Source organism: Sebastes umbrosus, chromosome 11 (genome assembly GCF_015220745.1).
Source record: "Sebastes umbrosus isolate fSebUmb1 chromosome 11, fSebUmb1.pri, whole genome shotgun sequence".
NCBI lineage: Eukaryota > Metazoa > Chordata > Actinopteri > Perciformes > Sebastidae > Sebastes > Sebastes umbrosus.
In genome coordinates this window covers 23,662,733-23,688,121 of record NC_051279.1, presented here as the reverse complement: position 1 = coordinate 23,688,121, position 25,389 = coordinate 23,662,733, and the positions used below count along the sequence as shown (strand labels likewise).

General features: G+C 39.0%; 1 protein-coding gene across 4 annotated transcripts in view; it reads right to left on the bottom strand.

Annotated features, from left to right (window-relative positions):
* The window catches only part of adcy2a (adenylate cyclase 2a), a 65,774-nt gene that overhangs the window by 4,004 nt on the left and 36,381 nt on the right, over nucleotides 1-25,389 (bottom strand). For 3 of the 4 annotated variants that reach the window (XM_037784870.1, XM_037784871.1, XM_037784873.1), the window contains 20 exons: nucleotides 19,320-19,469; nucleotides 16,418-16,566; nucleotides 16,085-16,196; nucleotides 15,318-15,445; nucleotides 14,395-14,553; nucleotides 13,532-13,664; nucleotides 13,264-13,440; nucleotides 13,121-13,164; nucleotides 12,847-12,927; nucleotides 12,595-12,664; nucleotides 12,238-12,335; nucleotides 11,913-11,997; nucleotides 8,442-8,579; nucleotides 7,208-7,327; nucleotides 6,931-7,115; nucleotides 4,541-4,625; nucleotides 2,054-2,212; nucleotides 922-1,068; nucleotides 463-573; nucleotides 234-348 (listed from right to left, as the gene is read on the bottom strand). In XM_037784870.1, the coding sequence (XP_037640798.1) occupies nucleotides 234-348; nucleotides 463-573; nucleotides 922-1,068; nucleotides 2,054-2,212; nucleotides 4,541-4,625; nucleotides 6,931-7,115; nucleotides 7,208-7,327; nucleotides 8,442-8,579; nucleotides 11,913-11,997; nucleotides 12,238-12,335; nucleotides 12,595-12,664; nucleotides 12,847-12,927; nucleotides 13,121-13,164; nucleotides 13,264-13,440; nucleotides 13,532-13,664; nucleotides 14,395-14,553; nucleotides 15,318-15,445; nucleotides 16,085-16,196; nucleotides 16,418-16,566; nucleotides 19,320-19,469 (2,446 nt within the window). The remainder of the gene's footprint in view (nucleotides 1-233; nucleotides 349-462; nucleotides 574-921; nucleotides 1,069-2,053; nucleotides 2,213-4,540; nucleotides 4,626-6,930; nucleotides 7,116-7,207; nucleotides 7,328-8,441; nucleotides 8,580-11,912; nucleotides 11,998-12,237; nucleotides 12,336-12,594; nucleotides 12,665-12,846; nucleotides 12,928-13,120; nucleotides 13,165-13,263; nucleotides 13,441-13,531; nucleotides 13,665-14,394; nucleotides 14,554-15,317; nucleotides 15,446-16,084; nucleotides 16,197-16,417; nucleotides 16,567-19,319; nucleotides 19,470-25,389) is intronic. The other variant, XM_037784872.1, reaches the window with a different exon arrangement.

Here is a 25,389-nt window from a genome sequence, read left to right as displayed (position 1 = left end):
TATCTGCTGCATTTTGAGTCAATTTTGAGACGGACTACAACAAATAATATTTAGAGCACGTAATATTTTCCATTCTCACAATGTGGTCACTATCATTGACAGGTTAACTGATGGTGAATTCACAGTTGGTCACTTTTTGAAAATGTAACAGTACAAAAAGCAAAATGCAGTTCATGGGTAAGTTTGAGTAGCTAAAAAAAAATATTGAAATGTAGCTTTCGTGTGTAACTCACCGACTCTGAGCTTGAAGTCATTGAAGGAGTGTTTGTTGATAACATCCAGCTTCCCCACCAAGGCAAACGCAAACTCTAACATGGTCCCTAAGTGCATGTACTGCCTGTCATGCTCCTGGGAAACAGTGAGGAAACAACCAGTAAATCATAAAGTTCTAGTTATTAAAAAGTTGAGAGGTGACGACAAAAATGATTGAGCATGATATTAATGTTTGTGTGATGAGCCTACCTGTGATGTGTACTCGGGCCCAGGTGATGCGTTCAGCCCAGTAGCGGCCATGTAAGTACTGCCAATAGTCTTGATCTTTTCCACACCACTGAATTTAGGTTTGGACAGCAGCTACACACACAAATACAAACACAAGCCACACAACAGCTAAAACAAATGAGATATTTTTAGAGGATGCATCTGCATCCATATGCATATATATATTTCATTATTTATGCAGTGTATGAATTTGTAAAAAGCAGCTTTTTTTCCTTCCTGTTGGTGAAAGCATCTCAAAAAAGACACCATTACAGGATGCTGTAGTTTTTTACATGAGACACACAGTTCATAGTTTCCAATCACATACTACTAGAAAATCACTGAAACCTACTGGAAAGGGTATCCAGGTTTGTTTCTAGCATTCGTAGTGCACGTGTAGGATGTTGTGACGGTTGCAAGAGATGAGTGAGGGTTATTTACCTCGTCAAAATCAGCAATGATTTCATTGAGGAGCCTGAGGCACTCTAATCCTTCTTTGTTGACGTCAGACTCGGTGTAGAACTCTTTAAAGTCTGGGATGGAGGCGAACATGACACACACCAGGTCATAGGACTGGTGGTACAGATCCTGCACGACAAAATACAGACGTTAGCTTGGACAGCTGTAAAACCATGTTATACAAATTGATAAGCCACAGACTTCTTAACATGGATGAAAAACAGATGACAAGATTCTGATGTTTTTGAATGAATGTCAGATTCGGATCACGTGCAATTTTTCTGTGTACATTGACAGTATTCTTAAAATTAAAACATCAGTGGGACCGGAGAGGCAGACACAACACAAGTGACAAATCAGAAAAATGGAAGAAGGCAAATCACTCAAATAACAGACTTGCTCCTGGATCCTGTTCAATAGAGTCATTTGCTGACTCTTCATTCAGAATTTCTGCAGCAGAATCATCATTCCTATTAAAACTCCCATGACCTCCAGGGTATCACGTCCTCTAAACTTCCTAAGATGTAAAACTTAACTTTTCACAGTTCACTCTGTGAGAAGCACTCAGGGGATAGAACAGGATTCAGAAATGATGAATGAGACAGTTTCAGAAGCAAGTCAGCAAATCCACCTCCGTCTCCCAAAATGTTTTGTCATCGTTATAGGTAATGAATCATTCTAAGACTACATTGTAAGTGCCAGTTCAATTTAAAAAGTTTAAATAATGAACTACCTGGAAAACAGCCAATGACTTAATTTACTTTAACTTTTTACAACTTCAATTCTCTATTGCACACTCTGGTTCTGGATGCCTCCCATTTTCTGCATAAACTCATGAATTATAAATCTCACTGCCTAAATATAAAAAATGCATGTCTTATAATACCCATACTGGTTTTTGAGTGGATTAAAAAAATCAACATAATTAGCACAAAGAAATAAAATATGTACATATTTCAGATCTATTGGTAAGCGTTTTTTTGCAATGCAGTGAATGAATATAATGGATCTTGGCATACAGCCACTGGTACTGCAAGACCACAATACATCTGTCCTGCAGCCGTTTGTCCAAACACGATTTACATGATGAAATGGAAACATAATAACGGCCTACCTCATTCTTCCAGTTGCGTGCCAGGAAATGTTCTGCGACGTGCGCGGGCAGGACGTTCTCCAACAAAACCCGGTTGAGGTTCTCCATCGTTTCAATTTCCTCGCACTCCTTCTTGAACTTGTTCTTCCACAGAAAGTCTAACCTACAGTAATATTCATTCTGTTACAAGAGGACACAGAGGTGAAGAGACTGAAGGTACAGCTGTACAGCTTGCTTCCATCAAGTCACAGAGAAAAATAGAAACAGCTACAAGGCTTAAAGACAGAAAAGAAAAATGTAACACTGAAAAGAACGGGCTACAAATTTGTCACATTTGCAAAAAAACTCACACAACTTCCGCCAAGACAGACAGAAACACGGTGATTTATGCGGTTTTGGTGAAATCACAAATGAAAAAAGCTACATGATTAGAGATGAGCACTACATCAACAAGATGTTTCAATGAAGTTTAAGAGGAAAGACGGGGTAAAATGTTTCAGCACAGGTAAGGAATGACTTCCTCTAGTGAGAATATTGTCGGTATAATTTGTAACGCGACATTTAATTTTCTTCCATATTGGATGAAGTGCTCACGGCTCAGGTGCTCTATGGTGATGACTCTATTTAAGCCTGTTCCTGAGCAGTACACGCTTTCATCTGATTTCATTAAGAGGATGCATCAACCAAGGAGCAACATGTTTGTACGATGATCTGATGGGAAAATGATCAAGCAGAGAAAGTGATTCGATATTAGAAATACAATAACTTGTTACAGTCGCAGAGAAAAGGAAAGGGCGGAAGTACAAAGACAGAGTGCGTGTATGCATCAGAGCAATGTGTGCGAGACTGAGCAGATATTAATAAATGGCATCTGTTATTTTTGCTGTACAGACGGTTGCTCTGGCGCCTTTTCATTGAGCTGAGGACATCAGTGTTTTGTCTGCTCAAACTCAATCTGCCTAATATTCATGCCTAGATGCGTGGCTCTATATCAAAATCAAGCAGCACTATCATCCCATTTTGTGAGACAGAAGCCTTAAGCGTTCGCAGAAACAGAAGTTCCCAATGTGAATTCAAGATGTGTCAACAGTTGTGGAACGCAACCAATCACACTAAATGATGCATACATAGTAGCAATACGTTGAATGTGTGATGCCAAACAAGTGTCCCTGTGATGTTGGCACACTTGAAATATCCAATTTATTCGTGGGTTTCAGTTTAGCAGTGGCACAGGATGCATCTAGCAAAAGGTGGTGCTTTTGCTTACACCTGTATATCCACTCATTTAGTCAGTATGCTTTTTGGGGAAACAGTTCAGACCCCACGGGGATTGAAAAAGTGTAGCAGCCGTGCTGTTATTTCAGTCCACTGTAGAGCCCAGGGGGTCAGCCGCATCCCATTCAATGATAAGCTGTGATACGAAACAGAAATATTACTCTGCCCGTGTTTTCTCTCACACTGACACAGTGCTGGGATTTCAGCCTGCATTCAAGTCTATTCCAAACCATACAAATGAAGTATACACATTCACATGTGCACAGAGTCACACGCTGCCTACATGTACTGTGTTATTTACTGTATGTCACCACTAGCTTGGAGCAATCAAAATGTAAAGAGTCTTACAGTGGGTTCATTACTGTTACTTTAAATACATGCAGTTGATGTTAGTAGCCAAGACTGGACTGTAGCTCCAGAGAACAGCAGTGCCCAAGTCTTGGATCAAAGTCAAGTGCAGTAAATATCCTGCAGTGTAGCACAACCCCAAAATAGCTGGACTACAAAGCACAGTACACAAAATGACCTGTCTCTGTTCCCTGCATCTCCTGGCTAGTAAATCTCAAAGTCCACCTGTGTAACTTCATTCATCATTAACCCAGAGTGGCTGAAGGGAGGCCAGACAAACTGGTCTCATGATGCCTCTCTTGTACAGTGCGGCACAGCAGCCGGAAAGCTTTATCGTCTCTACTTTATTGAGTTTATGAGCTGTGCATAGTAGCTATTTTTCCTCCAAGCTCCGAGGTAATAAAGGTGCATACAGTATAGAGAGAGAGAGTTATAAACAGTAGTTTCATCAGCTAGCTCTAGTAACACAGAGCACTCGCCAATGACCCCACTGACCCGGGTGCGATCCCCAGCTGCACTGCTTCTCGCATAGCCGAGCCGTACATCAAACTCAATTATGTTCACGCGTGGGAGACTATTAAAGGGTTAAAGAGATCATGATATTGTGGAATCCCTCAACAGGAGGGATGTGACCGGTATGTAAAAGTTATAGTATGAGCTTCTCACAAGTGTAATATATAGAAATAGTGAGAAAATGGGAGGAAATAAAAACCTTTGAAAGGTACAGTAGGTAATAAAAAGAGCAAATACACAGTGACAAAAATAAAGAGTAGCAATGATGATGTAAGAGCAAAGCTGAAAACTAAATTCTTTCAGAGCTGTGAAGGTGAGAATGTGCAGAAGACAGACGATAACATCATTCAAACTATTAAAATGTGGACTTACCTGTCTGGCAAGCACAAGCAGAGTGATGAAGAAGATAAAGAGGGAGATAGAGCCCATAGTCTTCAGGTCTTTGAGAACTCCTGGTCTTGAAGGGCAGAAAGAAAAAAAAAAGAGAAGATGTGTTTGTGCGTGGAGAAAGAGAGTGAAGGCAAGAAGATAAAGACAGAGATTAAAAAGTGAAAAGTGACAAAAGATAAAAGCCAAAAAGTGAGGGTGAAACAGTAAAAGACAGGGAGATGAGAGTAAGAACAGTTAATTAAAAATTCAGATTACAATCAGTAGCCTGTGACATGTGTCACATGATTGGTTAGCAGACCGTTTTATTCCAAGCTGTCACTCGGTTAAGACTGTCACTTCTGCTTTGCTGTGACAAGAGCTTGTTTACTATTTGCATTCCAGTGACTGAGCTTCCTGGACGGGGGGCGTTCACGAGAAACAGATTTCAAGAGGCAATAATCAACGAGATAGAGTTCACCATCTGCGAAGATACGGCACTATGAATACACTTCAAGCTCTCGAGTTTCAACCATTATGACCATAAAAATAGGACACCTGTCCACGGCAGAATAGGGCTACCGACCAAGCTAAAGCTATTGTGTCTATGTATTGTCCTGTGCATGCAAACGTACTAATCTGTACATGAGTTACACACACTCAAAGCCCTAAACACACTATAAGAGGTGATGTTAAAAAGAGATTAACAAAGCACCCATTATATCATTTAAATCTACAATTAAACATTTTTTTTTTTTTTTTATAGCAGACTCACTACCGCACAAACTCTGGCTCTAAATGACATCACCAGCGCATGATGGCAGCGCCTGTATTCAGGATATTTTGTCTTCCTTTGTGTACATAGGGAGGACGTAGAGACGCGTCACCCATCTTTATATAGTCTATTGCTCTGCCTATGACAGAACCTTGACGTCACTGCTTTATGCAAGAATTGATTGGCTGTATCAAAATAAGGTATCCATCTAGACGGATAGCAGAGCGGTATTCCATCAAATGAATGCAAAACTAGGGGGCGCCATAATAAAACCAAAAAATATAAATGTCTCCCTTTTTGGTTTCTGATTTTTTTTGTCAAAAGAGAACAGAGAACAAATATGTATGCTGTAGCAGACAAAAATATGCAATTTCAACTTGACTTTAAAATATGAAGGTTGTTGATTTCAGTTCATTCACCAAGGAGTACTGTACTGTGGTTTCTCTTTACCCGAAATAGCTACTTACCAACGTTATAATAAATCTGCAGTGCAATTTCCTAGAAACAGCCATACTATTGTTAAATGTGAATCCTAATGGAGACTTGTACATGACTTGCATTTTGTAACTCAATTATTTCAGCTACACAAACCTTATCATCATTCAGTGCAGACTGACATGACCCTGACATTTCACATTGACCTTATAGAAAACAAGTGCTCTCGCTTTCCACCAAAGCTGTAGGGAAAACACTCACATGATGCAACGTGATTGGACCTCAGCGCAGAGAGAGATCAGACTAGTTGCATTTATGTAATTATGAATGGTTTGCTTTTAATCAGGTGTTACTAGATATTGTCATGATGTGCTGTTACTAAAAGCGACACCACTAATCTTTAAGGGTGCAATGTTTAGCACCTTTAATATAACTGATGGATGTAAATTCAGATTGTAGTCAGATTGGGAGTCTCCCCACTAATCAAATGCAAAAGAGGAGCAACAGTTTAACAGAAGTGTGATGTATAATATGCTATGGTGTAAATCAATAGTCTTCCATCTATGATGGTAAATGTTACTTATCTTTATCTCCTTTCATGTTTATTCACATGCCACAATCCAGAGCCCTGAACATTAACACCTACTTGTTCTACTGTAGCACAACACCTTCTACACTGCCCACTCTAGATCAATACTACAGGAAAAAGCTTGAACACAGAAGTTAAAAGCACCCGAAGCTAGTAAGCATTCAGATGCACCAAGTGATCAATAGGTTGCTGATGTATGCTGCAGGCTTTCTCTAGTTTCCACCCCCGTCCATAGAGGCTTTGAGTAAAAGTGGTAGAAAGAAAAAGAAATAAGGTTGTGGAGAAACTATTGGCATTGAGAGAAGCCAGTTTAAGTGGTTCTGGCACCTGCAAAGGATCCCCCCGAGGTGCCTCCATTTAGAGCTATTCTTGACTTGACCAACCGGAAGAAGACCTTGAGGTGGACCTTCTTTCTCTTCATATCATGGCTTTCCATTTACTCAGAATCCCACAGGTTTAATAGCAGATGGCCATTGTCTCAACATGACTTCAGTTTCTCTACTCAGGCCACCTCAATACTCTCTCTTCACCCACTCTCTCCACTCTACCTTCTCTGACGCTCTCTTGAACAGTATCGGTTTGTCACGGTGCACCTACCTGTCCAGGCTTTCAGTCTTGTACAAAAATCTGCTATATTCATCCAGCAGAGAGGCATGTGTTTGTAGAATAATGACGTTGTAAACCACCACAGCTGTCAACATGATAATCATCTTCAGCTCGTAGTTTATCCTCAGGAACACAGAGCAAGAGATGAGGCCCAGTATGCAACTGTAGATTAAATACTGGACAGAGAGAGAAGAGAGTCAGATTGGTTGATTTAGTCAAGTTATCAAAGATAATAATGAATTTATAGAGAATGACGATCTTCACTTACGGGAAGGTAGAAATTGTTTTTGCCTGTGAAGGCGATTAGTTGTCCATTAGGGTAAAACAGTGTTTCATTGGATGAATTGTAAACAGGAACAGGAGGCAACAAATTGTCCTCGAGAAAGAACTAGAAAGAGAACACAAGGTCAACAGAAATTAAGGGTTTATTATATTTTTAGTCTGTGCTAAAAAGAAAAAGCTTTTCTATCTAAAAAACCCCACACAATTCACATGCAAATTACAAACACACTTTCCCTGTCTGCCTGCCTTGCACTCGTCTACATTGTACGTGCAGCAGGAAAATAGAGTCTTGTTAGATAAGAGGCCAATAGTGACAACCATTCAATAAGGTCCTCTAAAGTGAACCTGCAGGATAAGATGAGGATTGGCTGCCACACTGAGCAAAGCCAAGTTAATTTGGCTCATCCGCCCTGAGCTACTGACCCACGTCAGGCGCAAAACAAGATTATAATCTCTGGAATCGATTTGTGTGAAGGTCTAAACCAGGGTCCTGACACCGTGCTTTATCACGCACCTTTCCCACAAGCCTCAGGCTACTATTTCACCTTTATCCGAGCCCTTTCATTTTGAACTAAAACCTGAAATCGGATAAATTGATGGAGAAGAGTAAAATAACAATACATTTTTTATATGCAATATTCCCTTATCACTACATGCAAATGGTGTAGGCACTATTATGCAGAGAAACCATAATGTTTATATTTGAAAAAGCCAAATGATATATTGCTTGGCAAAAGAAAACAAAGAAGATATTTTTCTGTAGTTGATTATGTGGTGAAATATCCATTTAGTTTCGAGGCATAATAAACAAAAGAAACTGAAAACATAGAGATAAGTACTACATTAAAATGATAGTGCATCCGCAGCCTCCAACCATCATGACAGACATATTTACTGCTGTGGCATCGCATTATTTTTTACTGTTGCAAAAACGATTTGAGTTGTTTTTAGTTCTCAGTAAGACAGCAGTATTAATTTAAATTTGTTTGATGAATATGATTTTGCAAAAAAAATCTAAACATCCCTGGTTCCTATTTGTTTACTAGAGGCCAATTTATTTATTTTACATGTGTGACAACATGTTGCATTGCATTCCTTCTAATTACCCTGCAGTTACTAATAAGGGGGTGTCATCTGAGAGGTTGTGATACTTTATTCCTCAGTGAAGCCTAATTGGTGTTACCCCTCCCTTACTGCAGTACCTGCATATAAAAGCTTACCATGTTGAAGACTGCCATTATGAGTATTAGAGCTGTGGTTGTCATGGTGAGAGTGATGCGGGGCCATGGCTTGTTGGCTATAATGACAGATGACCTCAGCAGCCACATCCAAGAACTGGAGGCGCTTTTACTGCAGTGCTGAAGGGACACGTACACACAACAGCACACAAACACAAGAATGTATGAGTCCAAGTACAAAAGAGGACTCGGGAGATGAGATATTAAAAGGTTGCGGACACATTCAAACACACACAGAAGATGCGCCAAGGAACACAGGCACAAGTGGACTAATTAAAATAAGTGTGGCGTATGAGCAGTCATGTGCAATAAGAAATTAATTATTTCTGTTGAGTAAGGATAATTACTGGGAAATAAATGAAACAATATATGCTGTAACAAGCTCACACAGTGATTAACTCTAAATTGCCTCAGCAGTGCCAATGCACAAGTTCAAGAGGCACACAATTATGAAAAGAGGGGTCCTATCAACTTAATGATGCACGCTGCAATATATGTCAAACTACATGCAACAACAGCGCAACAAAATGATCACTACAAGTGATTCCATCATGTATTATGTAAGCAAACCGTATAGATTAGGGTTGGGCGATTGGACTAATATATTGGCTATCGGTGATTGGCCGAGTACTACGCCAGCTGGGTATTTTTTTGGCAATTGTTTGGGTGATGTTTGTCATTTTATTTTGATAATTTAATGGTCTGCCTCCAAAGAACGAGAGCTGTTCTTCCGCTGCTCAGCGGGCAGAGCGATACAGCCGGGGAAAACAACGTGTAGAGCCAGCATATTTCATATAAAATAAGGGTTTATTTCAACCAAACCAGAGTTCGTGATTGTTGGAAAGACTAACCTAGACGGTTTTGGTGAGTTTTATTTTGTTTCTGTCGGGTTTGAATGAAGTGTATTTTATGATGCTCCTTTGCTAGAACAGCTGATCTCCCAGCTGAATCTACGGCGGTGGTGGAGGGGGAGTATGCGACGCGCAAAGGCACACCTGCTTGAATATATCAGCAATCGCTGGTTGACGATAGCCGGTTGAAATATTTGAATATATCACCCAACCCTAGTATGTACAGCTTCCAACAAATCATTCAGTTTGACTGCAACAATACTTTTCTAACTCTCATTAGAACCAAAGCAAAGCTGAAGGGTTGTTAACTAACTTCCACCTCCTGCTTCACTAATCAAATCATTATAACTGAGGGCAAAGTGTGTATGTATTTAAGAGCAGTACACACTGTGCAATCATGCTTTTCATTTCAACCCAGCAATATTACCTGCCAGGCAACACACTATATAGCATTATGATTTTAATATATTTATATAATGTTTATTACTGAGTTATCATTGGTGCATAAATGAAATCTTCCCATGCTTCAGCAAATGCTGGCTATAGGCCCTGTTACAGTCAATTACTTTTCCTCTTTGCAGCGCTGCCTTCAGCTGAATGTGTTTCATTGCGAGACAATGACAGTGGAAGCCCAAATCATTTGCTCGGTCATCTCAGAGCAATATCTGTGCATCGCTGGGGCTGAGTGGATGTGACATTTGAATAGCTCAGGGATATGCATTACAATACAATAAAGTACGAATGGCAGACTGTATTATGTACCAGCAGGATTACTGGAAATATAGAGCTAATGGGGCACATTTTGTTTTGAAAACAAGGCATTTGCACACAATTTTCACCACTGGTCCAGCAGTTCAAATCATAATAACTTAAATAAAACATGTGAATGGGAATTAAAAGACAAAGTAAGAGAATCTGCTTGGGGTGATTTAAGTAGAACATTTCAAGTTACACAGAATCAGCAGAATATGCAAGTCAGTTCATCAAATAGGCACATTTTGACCTTTCTAAAGTACCCATAATCATTCCCTGCTAAACAGTAACAAGGTTTCTCGAAGAAATGCTATGTAGGTCAATACCTCGCTTTGCGATTGTTAATGGAAAAACTAAGTAAAGTACATTCATAGTGAAGCACGTTGGTGTTGTTTTGCTGCAACTGTGAAAATTAGGCTGACTGGCTGGTCACACGGACTGATTTTCAAATGCCATCCAAAGTTATATGAGGAGAGAAAAACATGTATGAATAAGAATCATTTGGATTTTAAATCGTACCATCTTCAGCCTATAATCATCAAATCCAACAGGACCCTATGACTGATTTTGAAATTTAATAAAAAAAAGAGACATTTTTCAATGTTTTAAACTGCCATATTGGACATTAAGGAATCATTTCATTGTTGATCTGTTGTGACATGAGGCTGGGACAAAGGAACTGAATGTGCTCCTGAAACTGAAAGACACTCTGCTGCAACACTGTGCCAAGGAAAATACATGCATATTGATTATGTTGTCTAATGTTCCTATTCACAAAGGATCCATGAACTGACTCTGGTTTATTACAAAGGAGCCCTAGAACAAGCTGTGATGGGTGTCTGCATATTCCACAGTAGTAGTAGTAGTAATAGTCGACAATGACGGCATGAACTAAAGCAAAGACTCAGCAATGCCAAATAAAGTTAAAAAAAAGCCAGCGGGAGGCTTCTCAACATCAGCTATCGCGTGTTGTGTGTTGTTTTTTAGCCTTGGGCAACTTCCACGGGGAGCACAGTTCAGAGCCAAGCAGCAGATTCTCACTTGTAAAGAACTAAAGATCAAGCATTGGGTGCAATGGGTTATATAGGCCTCCCTGTGGCTTGTGGAATTGTATTGCACCTTTAATGTTTTAACAGCCATGTTTGTTCTTTCTTTTCCCCCCTCATTCGCTTTCCTTTTTCTGGTCTTTTATTTATTTTTAGACAGTGAGTATTACAGAAGAGAGATGAAGTAGCATTTGAAGCCCCAGTGGCTACTAGATACAGCCGCAGTGGCAATTTCTACAGACTTCTATTTCAAAAGGTGTAAGAGAATCGTTAGCAATTCCTTTGTCAGAACTATTCAACCCTCATTAAATGTATCATAGACCACCTAAAAATGAATTCAGCCTTTGCTAAATTATTTACAATGCAAACACATTAAGTATGCTGTAAATCCAAGAATTACAAGATCCAGTTGAGACTGCTGTGTTTACTACGTGGGGAAACAAATGACTCCGGCACAAAGATGAAGAGCACCTGTTTCATGCACAGGGTCAGGATTAATTTTTGCCCCAAGGTCACAGCAGAGTGGCATTTGTGTTAACCTGAGGGGGTACTTAGGCCAACAACAACAAGGGCACTTAATGGACCGTTAAGCTGACCAGAGGGGGCACTTGGACCACTCGGACCACTCATGTGCCTTTGGTATGACATTAGGACAAACATTAAGCACAGAAGTGTACCATTAGAGAGCAGGCACATCCTGGTTAAATACAGTTTTTAATATAAAAGGGCACTTACAGTAAAGAACACTAAAAAAAAAGGGCATTATTAAAACAATGTTGGTGGTAGTAAACAGATTTACTCACCAGGAAGTGTCCAATAAAACATATGAAGAGGATCAAGGAAAGGATAAGAAAAGCCATTCCAAAGGATATCCCCAAGACAGGTGTCCTAAAAAAAAACATCATCAAGATTAGTTCACTGAAAGTTTAATGTCATTATGTAAAATGTCATTAGCACTTCCCTTAGCTCCAAATGACTTATCAAGGCACAGAAACATAAGCAAAGTGTAGTTTAGAAGTTAAATATATTGCATAATGATAAATATACTCTTTTCCACACTGACAGAGTAAAACATTGTGTGAACAGTAATTTTAATCTCTTTAATACTTTGAAATAAAGCACACGTACTTTGGAAGGACGAGAATCTGCACAATAAAAATGCAGAAGAAGATCAAACAGGCGCAGGTGACGTAGTATTTGAAGGCCGGCAAAGTTGTTGCTCTGTACTAAAAGGATAGAAAGAAGGTCAAGTTTCAACAAAAGGCTTTTAAAGCTGATATCAACGCTACTTCAAAAGCGTCTCAACTGTGCACTCAGATACCTCAAGTCTCCCTGTAATTTACAAGATTTCAGGCTTTCAAGTTAAGTGTAGGTAAAGGAACAAGCAGTAACTGTATGTGTTGCAATTCTCTTTGGAACAACAACTCCGATAAAACCACTGAGGGGTGGATGATGACAATTTAGTTGTACTGCCTCTTACTGTACCTCCTTCTCCAAGGATTTGTTGTGAAAGAATAACGATATCCTTTGGATGTCCTCGGACTTGAGCCACTGTCTAGAAGCATAAAGACATAATTATTATAGACCAGATAAAAAATGAGAATACAGGCACTGTTAAAAGTAAATTAGATGTGTTTATACAAAAAAACATGAAGATGTATTTGTTCAGAATGTTCATAAACTTAGCTTTTTTGTCAATATTAGTTTTTTTTTTTTTTTTTTTAAATGACCCCTTACTTTTGGGAATTTATCCCATCAAAGGTCCTGATCATTCTCTCGTTAAGTTCCTCCTCAAACCGTTTCTTCTGAGACTTCGTTCTTTAATGGATAACGAGAAGAAACAGAGACAGGATATCTTCTTCAGGTTCACATAATATTAGTCACACACATCAAAGCCTCTAGCAGAAGTCTAGTCTTATTAAACATCTTGTCGTCTGTCTCTGTACTGTTAAGGGATGAGGATAATCCTGCCAAAGAAAATTGTGCCGGAGCTGTAAAATGAGCAGCTTGCCTTTCTGATCTCCTCTGGAAGTGATACTGCCCCATTGGCACATCCTAGACACGGAACAAGAGGAGAGAGATGGGTTACAAGCTACAGCTGAACTTCCTCATCACCTAAATCTCAACATAGGTGTAGCAAAAAAAATTACACACGGCAGTGTTGATCTTCCCGTTCTCGTTAGTCATGCTGTCTCTGTGGTGCAGGTTGGCGAAGGGCTTGGCTGCTCCCCAGGACTCCAGGTAGCGGGTCATCCTGACGGAGGCTCTCATCTTCGCTCCATCTACAGTGTGTCTGGAGCGGTAATGATGCTGTGGGCTCCGACGCTCCACCTGAAACAAACATGGAAATACTGTCATTTTATTGCATTTTATTCAATGTCCGATATTCATTTCACCGAATGTGATGGATGTGATACGGCACCTTTGGGTTGATGACCAGATGAGTGATGACTCCATGTAACTTCAGGTATGGGTCTCTTTCTTGCCCATCACCATCTTCCACCTTATAGGAATCATTCAGGTGCTCCAGTGTCTCTGAGGTGATGTGGACTCGCCTGGAAATGAAGAGATCTATCAATTAATGGCTTTTTATGAATATTAAGAGTGGATCTGGTATTCTTCTAGGATCTTTCAGCAAACATCGACAGTAACCAACCAGACACAACTGATGCAGATAAAGTGTAATAAAGGAAAGGTATCACAAAGAATATCTGAAAATTGCACCACAATATTACGCAATGTTACCTTATGCAAATTAGGGCTGCACGATCATAGTCAAAATGCTAATCACTACTAATTTAATCAATATTGAGATGGGAAAAAATATTTTTTGCAATTTCACATTTAAATAAACAAACTTTTACATCAACATAAGACTTAAAATAAGGTTCTTCTTCACCTGAATTCAGAGCATCTTTGTTTTGCCCGTCTGCTCTCTGTTATTACTCTTCTACTTTGGACTGCAGCCACAACATTCAGAAAAGTTTTTTTCATAGGCTGCCAATGTACGGTGCGTGCACAACGGCATCACAGCTCCCCAAAAGTGAAGCCAAAACATCTCGATCACCCACTGGTAGCTGGCTGTTAGTTTGGGAAGCAATTGATTTGAATTTGATATGCAGCTGAGTTTTCTATGAGTGGAGCACACATTTTAAATGTCAATATTGCAGTCGATCATCTTCATTTAATTGTGGGAAGCCAACATTTTGATCGCTATTTGATTAACCGTGCAGCCCCTAATGCAAATGTGAACAAGTGCTTCTGTCTTACTTCCAGTTCACTCACCCTGGTACACCTCCTGCTTCCATATGATTGGCCAGCGTGACATCATGTGACCAAACATCATATTGCCATTTCTGAAGTCCAATCACACCACACAGGACATTCCCAGAATGCACGCCGACACGCATGTTGATGTCAACCCCAGTGGCATCTCGCACTTTCCTGTCATGCACCAAAAACAAAGTGTTACTAATGGTGAGTACCAGAAGATCATCACCCATACCATATACCTAAGAGAAGAAATGCCTCTCTCTGTGACCTTTATGGTGCCGACTTTTTTTCTCACTTAATCTCTGTCATTTGAGGTCTTTCTCTCTCCATTAATTCTGTCGCAGCCCCCTCCCCATTGTCTCACACTGATGCCTAGAGGTGAGATAGAATCTCATACTTACCACCACACATTTGACGCAGCTAAATTGGCAATCAAGAAAAAGTCTCTACATCTGAGCTAATGGTTAGCAAGTACTTATCATCATTACGAGTGGGAATGTTTCAATACATGTAGTTCAAAAAGCACTGTGTTTGAAGGCATATCCGCACAATCTTTAAAATGCAGGTAGTCAAAAGTAGTACCTAAAATTTCCAGAAGTGTAATGAGACTCTTGAGAGTCTTCAGGCCGTAGCTGAGTTAACAGACACAAGAATCAGCATGAGGCAATTTTTTTTTTGTATTTCATTTCTGCATTCAGTTTTCAGCCACTGCTGTGCTTTTTTAGTTTTTTTGTCATTTATTTACATCCATTTTAATTTCTAGTCAGATATTTTATTGTATTTTAACATCACTGACACCAAAGGTCTACCCAACATTAGTACTTTAGAGTTGGGGGATGTTTGTATGATTAACTAAGACATACTGTACAGTAAAAGAGAAGCAAGCATCTTCAGAAATCATTCTTTAGCAGCACTGTTATATAACTAGCACTTACTTGATGGCCTCACACATGTCCAGACCCATTTTCACACAGTTCTTAGCATGGTTCGGCAGAGACTCCGGCAGGCCAGACACACAGTAGTAACAGTCGCCAAGGATTTTGATCCGCATACATTCATTTTCCTGCATATAAAAAAAAGGTGGAACACAGGCTCAGACACACAGGGTCAGATAAAGGTCCCATTGACGGAGAGTAAAGGCAGCTTTTTAATTTAATCACATAATAAAAATCCACCCTCAGATTTTTTACATCCAACATGCCCTATACATTAGCCACACTGTGTTTTGTGAGTGAGGAAAATAGAAGTCTCTATATTGTCTATGATCAGTCTGTCCATGTATGACTGAACAGAAATAAGCTCTTTGATTTTGAGAAGCTGCTATCAAAACCTGATAACAGTATGTTAACCAGTTATAGTTAAGATTGAAAAAAATTATGTTTTTTTGTCAAGATATTTGCAGAATTAATTATTATTATTACAAATACAAATCTGCACTGCAAATATATCAATGTGGACTTACATCATCTGTACTTGACCAGGTATTTTCAGGAATAAGACAAATTCATCATGAAGCAATAAAACGTGACCATAAATGCAAGGTACATCACCAAAAGCTGGTTTACGACAGTGTAAAGGGTGGATTTTACCCTTCACATGGTGTAGGATGTTTTAGAGATGTATCGTTTAGCCCCCAGTGAAGAAGCAAAAGTGTTGTTTGGATGTGTTAATTAGTGACAAAGTCCAATAATGAAATGTTTACCTTGGCAATTTGATCAAATTTGCCAAACAGCTCATTCAGCATGTGCACCAGCTCTCCAGGTGAGCAGTCACTGGCCAGCCGTGTGAATCCCACTATATCAGCATACAGTATACTAGAGATGTGGGGGAAAAAAATCAATACACTATTATTTAATGGTTTTATATGTTTCCCAGGAAAACCTGTAGTTTTATTTAAAACCACAAAACCACATTTGGGCTGCACTATTTGTAAATGTGTACTCTTAAACACAGTATGTGTCACATATGTGTCTACAGTAGTTCAGTACAGTACTGCTTCGTCATATAAGTTGTAATCCAAATAAATAATACATGCCTGACATTAGTGTGTCTCTGGACATAGAGGTTGTGAAAATTGTTTGTGTTCTCAATCTGGCCAAAGTTTGGGCCCTTCAGTCTCTGGATGATCTCAGCTTTCATCACACGGGCAATGTGTGCTGGCAGCAGAGACAACAGGAGACGCTCCTAATGGCAGCAACACAAAGAGAGAAGAAGAAGTAGTACAGGGATGGTCAGGAAGTTTCATATAAGAAATCATCTCTGTGTTGTAATCACACAACAGTGTAATAACAATCCAACAATGCAAAAAGACGCACAAAAGCTCATTCGTTTTCCCTTAGAGTATTTTCTCGCAGAGATTCACTGCTTCATTGCCCCGAAGAATCACTCACTGTTTGTCAGTGGCATGACGCAACATAAGTGTGATTAGAAGTAATGTAAATGCAAAGAACTAAGCTTTAACTTTTGTAACAAAAAAGCTTTAAGATCCAAAGTTTGGATATTTATGTAATCAAAGTATAATCCCCAGGGACCTTGACTTGTCACTGAAAAGGTTTTACATTTTCAGCAAATTGTTATTTAATTAAATTCAGTCCTAATTTAATTCTGAAGCATCAATCTTTGATGACGGGAGACAAAAAGTTGACACCATTATGTGGCCAGCCTCCATGAAAGCTTCAAGTGTGAAGGTTAATTGGGCACTTCATCGTGTCAGGTTGACTTCCTGTAACTCAAATTAATGATCAACGTAGAAAAAAAACTCTTACAGTGCACATTATTTTACTGACAGCCACCTGAAGACATGCTCAACTGTTACTCACCTCACAACTTTGGTTTTATTTAGTGGTAGCTTAACCATCTCTCTCTGTTTTTCTCTGAGGCTATACTGTTGGTATTACTTTAAGCCAATCTGCCCAGTAATTAGCAAATAAAACTCCTCTTAGGGGGAGAAGTTCAAGATTGGAGAAAACACTTAATTAAGCCAAAGTCAACTCCAACTCCAACAAGTTTTCTGCACCATTGATCAGCTCCCTGCACCGCTGCTGAGGCTCACAGGGTTCTACTGTACGTGAAGGAGAGGTCCATGGTGGCTGCTAACAAACGCTGCCAGGGCTTCGGGTTTATGAATTCACATAGTCCCCCCTTGGACAACTCACACCAAAAATGTATGCACTCACTGTACTGCAGGGCACTTTGGATAAAAGCATGCAGCAAACAGCATATATTATGAGCACCCGAGAGAAAATGCACAGTTACTACCATCTGTCGCAGGCAGCAGTAGCACTCCAGGGCTACTGCAAAATGCTCCACCCGAAGGCATTTTCAGCGCCACTCATGGCAGTTGTAGCAACACAAGCTGGATTCACCATAGGGACAACCAGCTCCACCCCAAGCCTGGTCTTTCACAACAACAGCTGGATTCACCCACATCTGACTGAACCCAAGAGCTTCAACTATAGCAGCTGTGGTAAAGAGATAGCTACATCCCAGGCTCACACAGTAGTAAGCTTTAATCAACACCTTGCTAGTTTCTCGCAGGAAGCCATGCTGCTCGTAAGCAGCAGCACCACCACCTGTGTTCACCTGCATTCATTGTACTAACCTGTTCCGACTTTACACACAGCACGTGGAGAAAAGCATAAAGGCATACTGTACATACAACGTTGCTGGATGGCTACATATCACGAATAGAAGAAAGTATTATTGGCAAATGATGGCATCTGCACACAAACAGCATCCAAACAAGCTTTTAGAATTTCAAAGGGGTTTAAAAATGATGTGGCGAAGAAATCTCTTTTAAAAAGCAATCCAACAAATATTTATGTGGAAAGACCGATTCAGTGAGACAATAACAAAATAACAAAATTACTCAATTAGATCAATAAAGTTACTCAATTACAATTACTCTTAATTGTGTGCAGTAGGAAAAAAGAAAATAGTCAAGTAACGAATGAAGTCACTCACTATCATAGGTTTCACGTAAATCTTATCTCTGGTATTTGAGATATTGTATGTGACTAACGGCACATTTAACAAATGCTGTAGGGTCCCCTTACGTTAAACAATGTAACTCTGAAAACGATGTAATGGATGCATCACATATAACTGCCTAAAGCTGTATCAATATCCAATCACTATCATCCAAAAAAAATGACGAGGATTGGATGTTCATAGACTCATTTACTGCAGTTTAAAATGTAGTTGCAGATGTTCTTATACCTTGTTAATCAACTGCAAAGACTTCAGCCAGCAGCCACAGGACGCTAAAGAGCTTTTACTACAGAGAATTGAACACATGCAGGAGGCTCCAGGGACTCAACATAATCATCACACTAACTGAGGTCATTAACAATTACCACATTCGGTAAAACACAACTCCTGTGTCCTGACAAGAAACCTCTGTGGAGTCCTTCTCCTCCTAAACCACACAGCAATCGAGCACTGACAGCTATATGCAGAGACTAATGGATCTGATGACTCACAAATTTTAGGTAAAATTCTGCAAGCACAGCAAGAAGATAAATGGTAAATGCCTGCAGAGGGAATGTTTAACACCACTACGACCACTAAAAATTTACTTTAAGATGAATGAAGTTGCAGTGAGGATTGTTCCATGAAAAAACAAAATCAGTTATTTTGCTCTGGATTAAATATCAATCTCCAAGTCCTGGGTGTGCCATAATGTTTTAATTTATCTACTCTCTCATTTGTTGCCTTACACCGACATTGCCATCATCATCATCATCATCATCATCATTACTGCCACACTCTCATTCATCTGACATAATCCATTCCTCATTTTTTATACATTTTCATTCCCCATCACTTCCATCATTACTGTAATCAACGCCATCATCACGACTAGATGTACTCAATCACTCACTGTCTGCCTGACTTTCACCGGCTCGCTGGTCATTAAGACTTATTGACCACTTTACCTGTTGTCTCTTCTCAAACTCCAGTTTAATTGGGGACTTGATGCAGTTGCAGGTGTCCTGATAAGTCTGTTTAAGTGCCAGCTCCATCAGATGCTTGTGGTACGCCCCCGCCATGTTGCCACACAGGAAAATGATAATATTGGCCAAAATCTGTACGGGAAGAGAGCAGAGACAAAGCTGGTATTAGATAAATATCAGACAAAAATCATCTTCAAGTAAAACATATTAATGGGTGACAAATAATCCTGCATTTATTTGAAAAAGCATACATTCAACATTTCCATCTGTTGGTGTGTTACCTATTGTACATTATTGAATAATGGCAGTACCAGAAAAGCCATTTTATCCTGTTGCCACAGTTAAAAGACAATTACACACCTTAGGATCAAGGATCAAGTCATGAAATAGCCTTTTTCTCATGTTTCAATATGAAAACTGTACAATGCTTTAGGCATTTTAAGTCCTTGGGAGGCAATGAGATTGTATGACATGGAACCAAGGCTTAAGTAAAACCTCTTAAGTCAGAAATAGGACAAAAGCTTTTCCTTAAGGCCACTAGGCCACGGCAACTGAGATCCTGCTGTGATGTCAACATCCAGCACTGCACACTGTATTTAAGGGCAATGTGGAATTCATATATAACACAGCTCAATTCATTTTCTTGTGAATCAGTTATTTAAAGGAAACCGTTTCCATGGCACCTCAGAGATAGAGAAATACAGTACAATGGTAAGATAGGGGAATTAGATGTGTGTGACCTCTATGCTACCCCTGCTCAGTTGTTTATTGTGTAAAAATAGTGTCATGTATTCTCCGCATCAGCTTCACTGCCTAATGATGTGTCGGCACCTCTTGTCTATATATATATATATATAAAAACAGACTTTCCATTCAGGTTCATCGTACACAAAGAGGCCTGTCTGTTTCTCAGTGTTATTATGAAAAAAAAAAAAACGTACCCACCCGGTATTTATTGTAATAAGTAGTTTTCCTAATGAGTAGCTAACATTTCTTGACCCACTGTACTACATCTTTGTTAATACATCCAAACTCAGTTTAGTAAAGAGTATTTAGAGTAGGGCTGTCACGATATATATCTATATCTATATAGATATAGATATATATATATATATATCTAGATATATATATATGTGTCCCCTGAAATAAATAAATGTGGACTTATGAAATAAAAGTCCCTTGAAACTGAAAATAATAGTAACTTTTTTTTAAATAAAAATATTTATTTATTGAACTATACTGACTCATTTAAATATTCATGTTTACATTTATTTATATATTTATTGCCTCATTTATTTATTTATTTCAGGATTTATTTTATAGCCACATCTATTTATTTCATAGTCATATTTATTCATTCTAGGGCTGTCAATCGATAAAAATATTTCATCAACAATTAATCGCATGATTGTCCATGATTAATCACAAATTAATTGCACATTTTTTTATTTGTTCAAAATGTACTTTAAAAGGATATTTATCAAGTATTTAATACTCTTCTGAACATGGGAGTGGGCAAATATGCTAGCTTTATGCAAAGGTATGTATAGAATTATCATTGGAAATCAATTAACAACACAAAACAATGACAAATATTGTTCAGAAACCCTCACAGGTACTGCATTTAGCATAAATAATATGCTCAAATCATAACATGGCAGCCCAACAGGCAACAACAGCTGTCAGTGTGTCAGTGTGCTGACTTGACTATGACTTGCCCCAAACTGCATGTGATTATCATAAAATGGGCATGTCTGTAAAGGGGAGACTCGTGGGTACCCATAGAACCCATTTTCATTCACATATCTTGAGGTCAAAGGTCAAGGGACCCCTTTGAAAATGGCCATGACAGTTTTTCCTTGCCAAAATTTAGCGCACGTTTGGAGCATTATTTAGCCTCCTTCGCAACGTTAGTATGACATGGACATGGATTCCTTAGGTTTTGTAGTTTCATATGATGCCAGTATCTTCACTCTAGCTTTAAAACTAAGCCTGCTACTACCTCCGAAAGAAATAAGTGGCGTTAAAATTTATTTGCTTAATGCATTAGTATTGCATTAACTTTGACAGCCCTAATTTATTCATTTATATGATATTGAATGAAATGGCACTCCATAGAAACAAAGGTACCTTTGTAGTTCTCTTTAGCAAGACAATGATATCTCCACATTTGGTACTATCTCAGCTTTTACATGCTAACCTGTTAACGTTATTAAGTTTACACACAACACAGAATTATACACAACTACATTACATAAATATACTCTCTTATACATATTTCCTTGCTCACTCGCTCATTTGTGCACCATGTATTGGACAGGTTAGCTCAGCCCAATATGTCCTGAGACCAAAATTTAACAGGGGGAGATCACTCATTTTGCTGACTTGGGTTTTTTCTTCAACATCATCCCCAGGCCAACATTTTCTCCCCCACTAGTTTTGAGGAACTAGAATATTAGCAAAGACGTCTCCATTTTTCATCCATTCAACAATTTTGCTTTCCGCTGTGTGCATAGCATTACAATCTCACAGGGTCACAGGCATTGCAGTATACTGTGCTTTCAGTCTTGCATACACAATTGTGATGCCTAACTCTTCATTCAACAGATAAAAGGAGAAATCTATGACGTATCCATGGCACATACTGTACGTGACGCTTACAAATAAGTCATGCTGTATTGTATTCTGTGGTTTACCAGGAACAGATAAATAGAAAGAGCTGTGACATCCAAGGACAATTATAAAGATAACAGCAAGCGTATCGCCCCCTGCATGTGTGAAACTCATCACTTCCACTGTCCCCTTTTTTTCAGTCAATATCCCACCCTTACAGCAGAGAATACAAAACAACAAATTGTTGTGTTAAATATGACACAAAGGATAAATGCTTACTCCAAACAAAGCTCTTCACTATACCCAGAGTGCAAATTGTGATCTGTGAGAAGTGCAGTCTATTCTGTTTTTCATTTCAAAACAGTGCTTCACTTTCATTCACATTTCATGCATCTCTGATGGCAGCACTACACAGGAAGCTCCATTAGAGCAACTCTTATGATAGGAGGTGGCCCAGTGATGACAGGTGAATGTATAAAGACACAGGAGCCCTAATATCCTTGAGAACATTATTTTGCAATTTAAAACAAATGGACAATTTAATGGTTCTCTCCCATCGCATCTTAAAAAAGAACATTTTCTCCTGCTCCTCCAGCCTCTTTCATACTCAGCCCCATCCTCTCTCTCGTTTCCCTGCCTTGTCTCATTCTCACCAATTTCCCTTTCACTTGCAGTCTCTGTCTTTCTTTCCAGCATAATGGTGACCTTCTTGTCACACTGACCACTGGCAATTCTCTCTCTCTCTCTCTCTCTCTCTCTCTCTCTCTCTCTCTACGTAAATGTGCCCAACAGATTTACATTACAGCACCAGGAGAATAAGCCGGTGACCTTTTTGCACAAAGAACAAACAGTTTATTTCAGTACTAATACTCAGCGTAAAAAAAGCTCAAGTATAAAACTGCCCCCGTCGTGTATTTTCAGCTCACGATAGTTTATGGGAATTGTTTATGTAGTTTATGTACTCCTATCAGTCAACTGCCAGTAGACAACCAGGGTATGTGTAAACTGCATTAAACGATTTATATATCAGTGAATCTTTTTTTTTACACTGTAAATCTATTTAGTCTACACATACATGTATAGTTATGAGTACCTTCCACAGCCTCGCGGCATGGAAATGGCTTCTGTGAACTACTCTATCCTGTCGATACAACTGTATTTCATTAAAATACATTTTATCTGTACTTGACTACACATATATATATATATATATATATGTATATATATATACATATATATATATATATATATATATATACATATATATATATGTATATATATATACATATATATATATATATATATATATATATATATATATATATATATATATATATATATATGTGTAGTCAAGTACAGATAAAATGTATTTTAATGAACTACAGTTGTATATATATATATATATATATATATATATATATATATATATATATATCAGCCTAGGCACACAAAGTGCATTATTATCATACTGTCTGTGATGTGTCGGTGTTTTTGTTCCGGTGCTCTGCACAGAGCTGACACCCGCCCGCCCGCTCTCATCCCCGGCTCTGAAGCTCTGTACCCTACTGTTGTCTTGCAAAGGCGGTGGTGTCGGTGGCACGGAGGTCCCCGGGGACCTTCGGTAGACAATGACCTTATATTTGTCATAAATAAAATTGATCCGAATTCATGAATATGTAGGATATCATTACTGACATTCCTGTAATATTAGCTAGAAAGGTCTGGTGTATCATAAGCTTACTACAAGTTTATTTGCATATAGAGCAGGAAAGTGAGATTGGATCACAAGTGGTCACTCAAGACGCATGTGGAGACGCATTCTAATGCCAGGTGTAAACAGACATCTTTAGAGCTGTCCACTTGAGGCTTGAGGTCATATCAACTAAGACGCATGTTAATGCCAGGTCTGAACAGAGCCTTTATCTTCCAATTCTACCAGCAGCGTCAGTGCTATCACGGTTTCCTTTTGCTAACGGTAAAAACATGACGCTTCCTGCTGTTCCATCCTGAATAATAAGACAATGATTACTCATCAGCACAGTTCAATAACCGTTTCATAACATCTACAAAACAATGAACAACCAATAAGAATAACCAATAACAGATGTATACAATGCCCCTACTGAGAAAACAGAATCTGATTTGTACGTTCAAACACTCGTGCTTTTCTAAATATATACCAGATGAATGTATTAATCACTGTGAATGTGCCTGTCTCTCCTTTTATATTTGACAAAAGCAAACATCAGGGGCAGAGGCTACGTGCATGGGAGGTCTGCTGGCTGGGTTTATTTTCACATCTATTCACTGTATTTGGGACAGACGTCGCTCTCGCTGTCCACTGGATTTATTATCTCCTCTCTGCACATTTCCAAACACTGAAAGTTATTTTCTCCAAATTAAAAGGCATTACATTTACAAGCCTGGCTTAGTTCATGACTGTTTATTTTCCATAGAAAGTCTGACAAAACAGTCTGAACTTTGTGCTATACAGAATAGTGTTCAGAGCACAGTGTTCACGTACACTAAATGACTGAAAGCAGGCACAAGAAGATGGACCGGGGCCCTTTGTTCGCTGCATTATAAAAAGGGCTTTCAGCGGCACATATATTGTATGCAATATTTTATAATGTCACTTTAAATAACCTTCAAGCATCCTCATATTTTATTGAAAATCCATTCAACTACCCATCCATGCTCTCTTTGTGAGTCTGTCAATTAAAAAATAGTTGCACTAGACAACCCAAAAACATCAGCAAGAAGTACAATTTTGTAATCCTCATAAGTTACATGTGATGCAAGATGTAAATTATTACTTCTTTGTGGCTGGTGGGGGTGGAGGTGGTGCTGCTCTATTAGCTGACATCTGTTAGACAAGACACTGACAGCGATCCAGGCCATCTCAAAGGTCAGCTGTGTGAATCGGCTGGCTGTGTGAATCATCCGTACCTCACTGGTACCCAATTACAGATAACAGCGGGGTTAGGTGAGGATGGCCTCTAAAGGGCTTTGAGCCCCACTGGTGATTCTGGAATTATCTAAATCAGAGAGCTAAGCCCCTATGTGGGCTATTACGGCTGTTATTATACTACCATGTGTAAAGCAAGACAACTATCTAAGATCACTGTGAAGGTTCTTGTTTTAATGACCTGTTGGCAACAGACATCCAGCAGATGTGCTTTCAGGATCTCTTCAACAGAAATTACAGGACAAGTACAACTGACTATGACTCAACAGAAAATAAACTTCCAACAATTCTCAAGAGAGAAGAATAGTGGGAAACCTAAATCCAGGGTGACATACTATGAAAATGTGTGGTCTCTCATTGCTTGAAGCTTGATTTTCAAATAAAAGAGAGGAGAAATGAGAAACCAATGAAAGTTAAATATCAAGTCAGCAAAAACTTTCATTTGGATTCAAATGAAGCCCTACTTCCCCT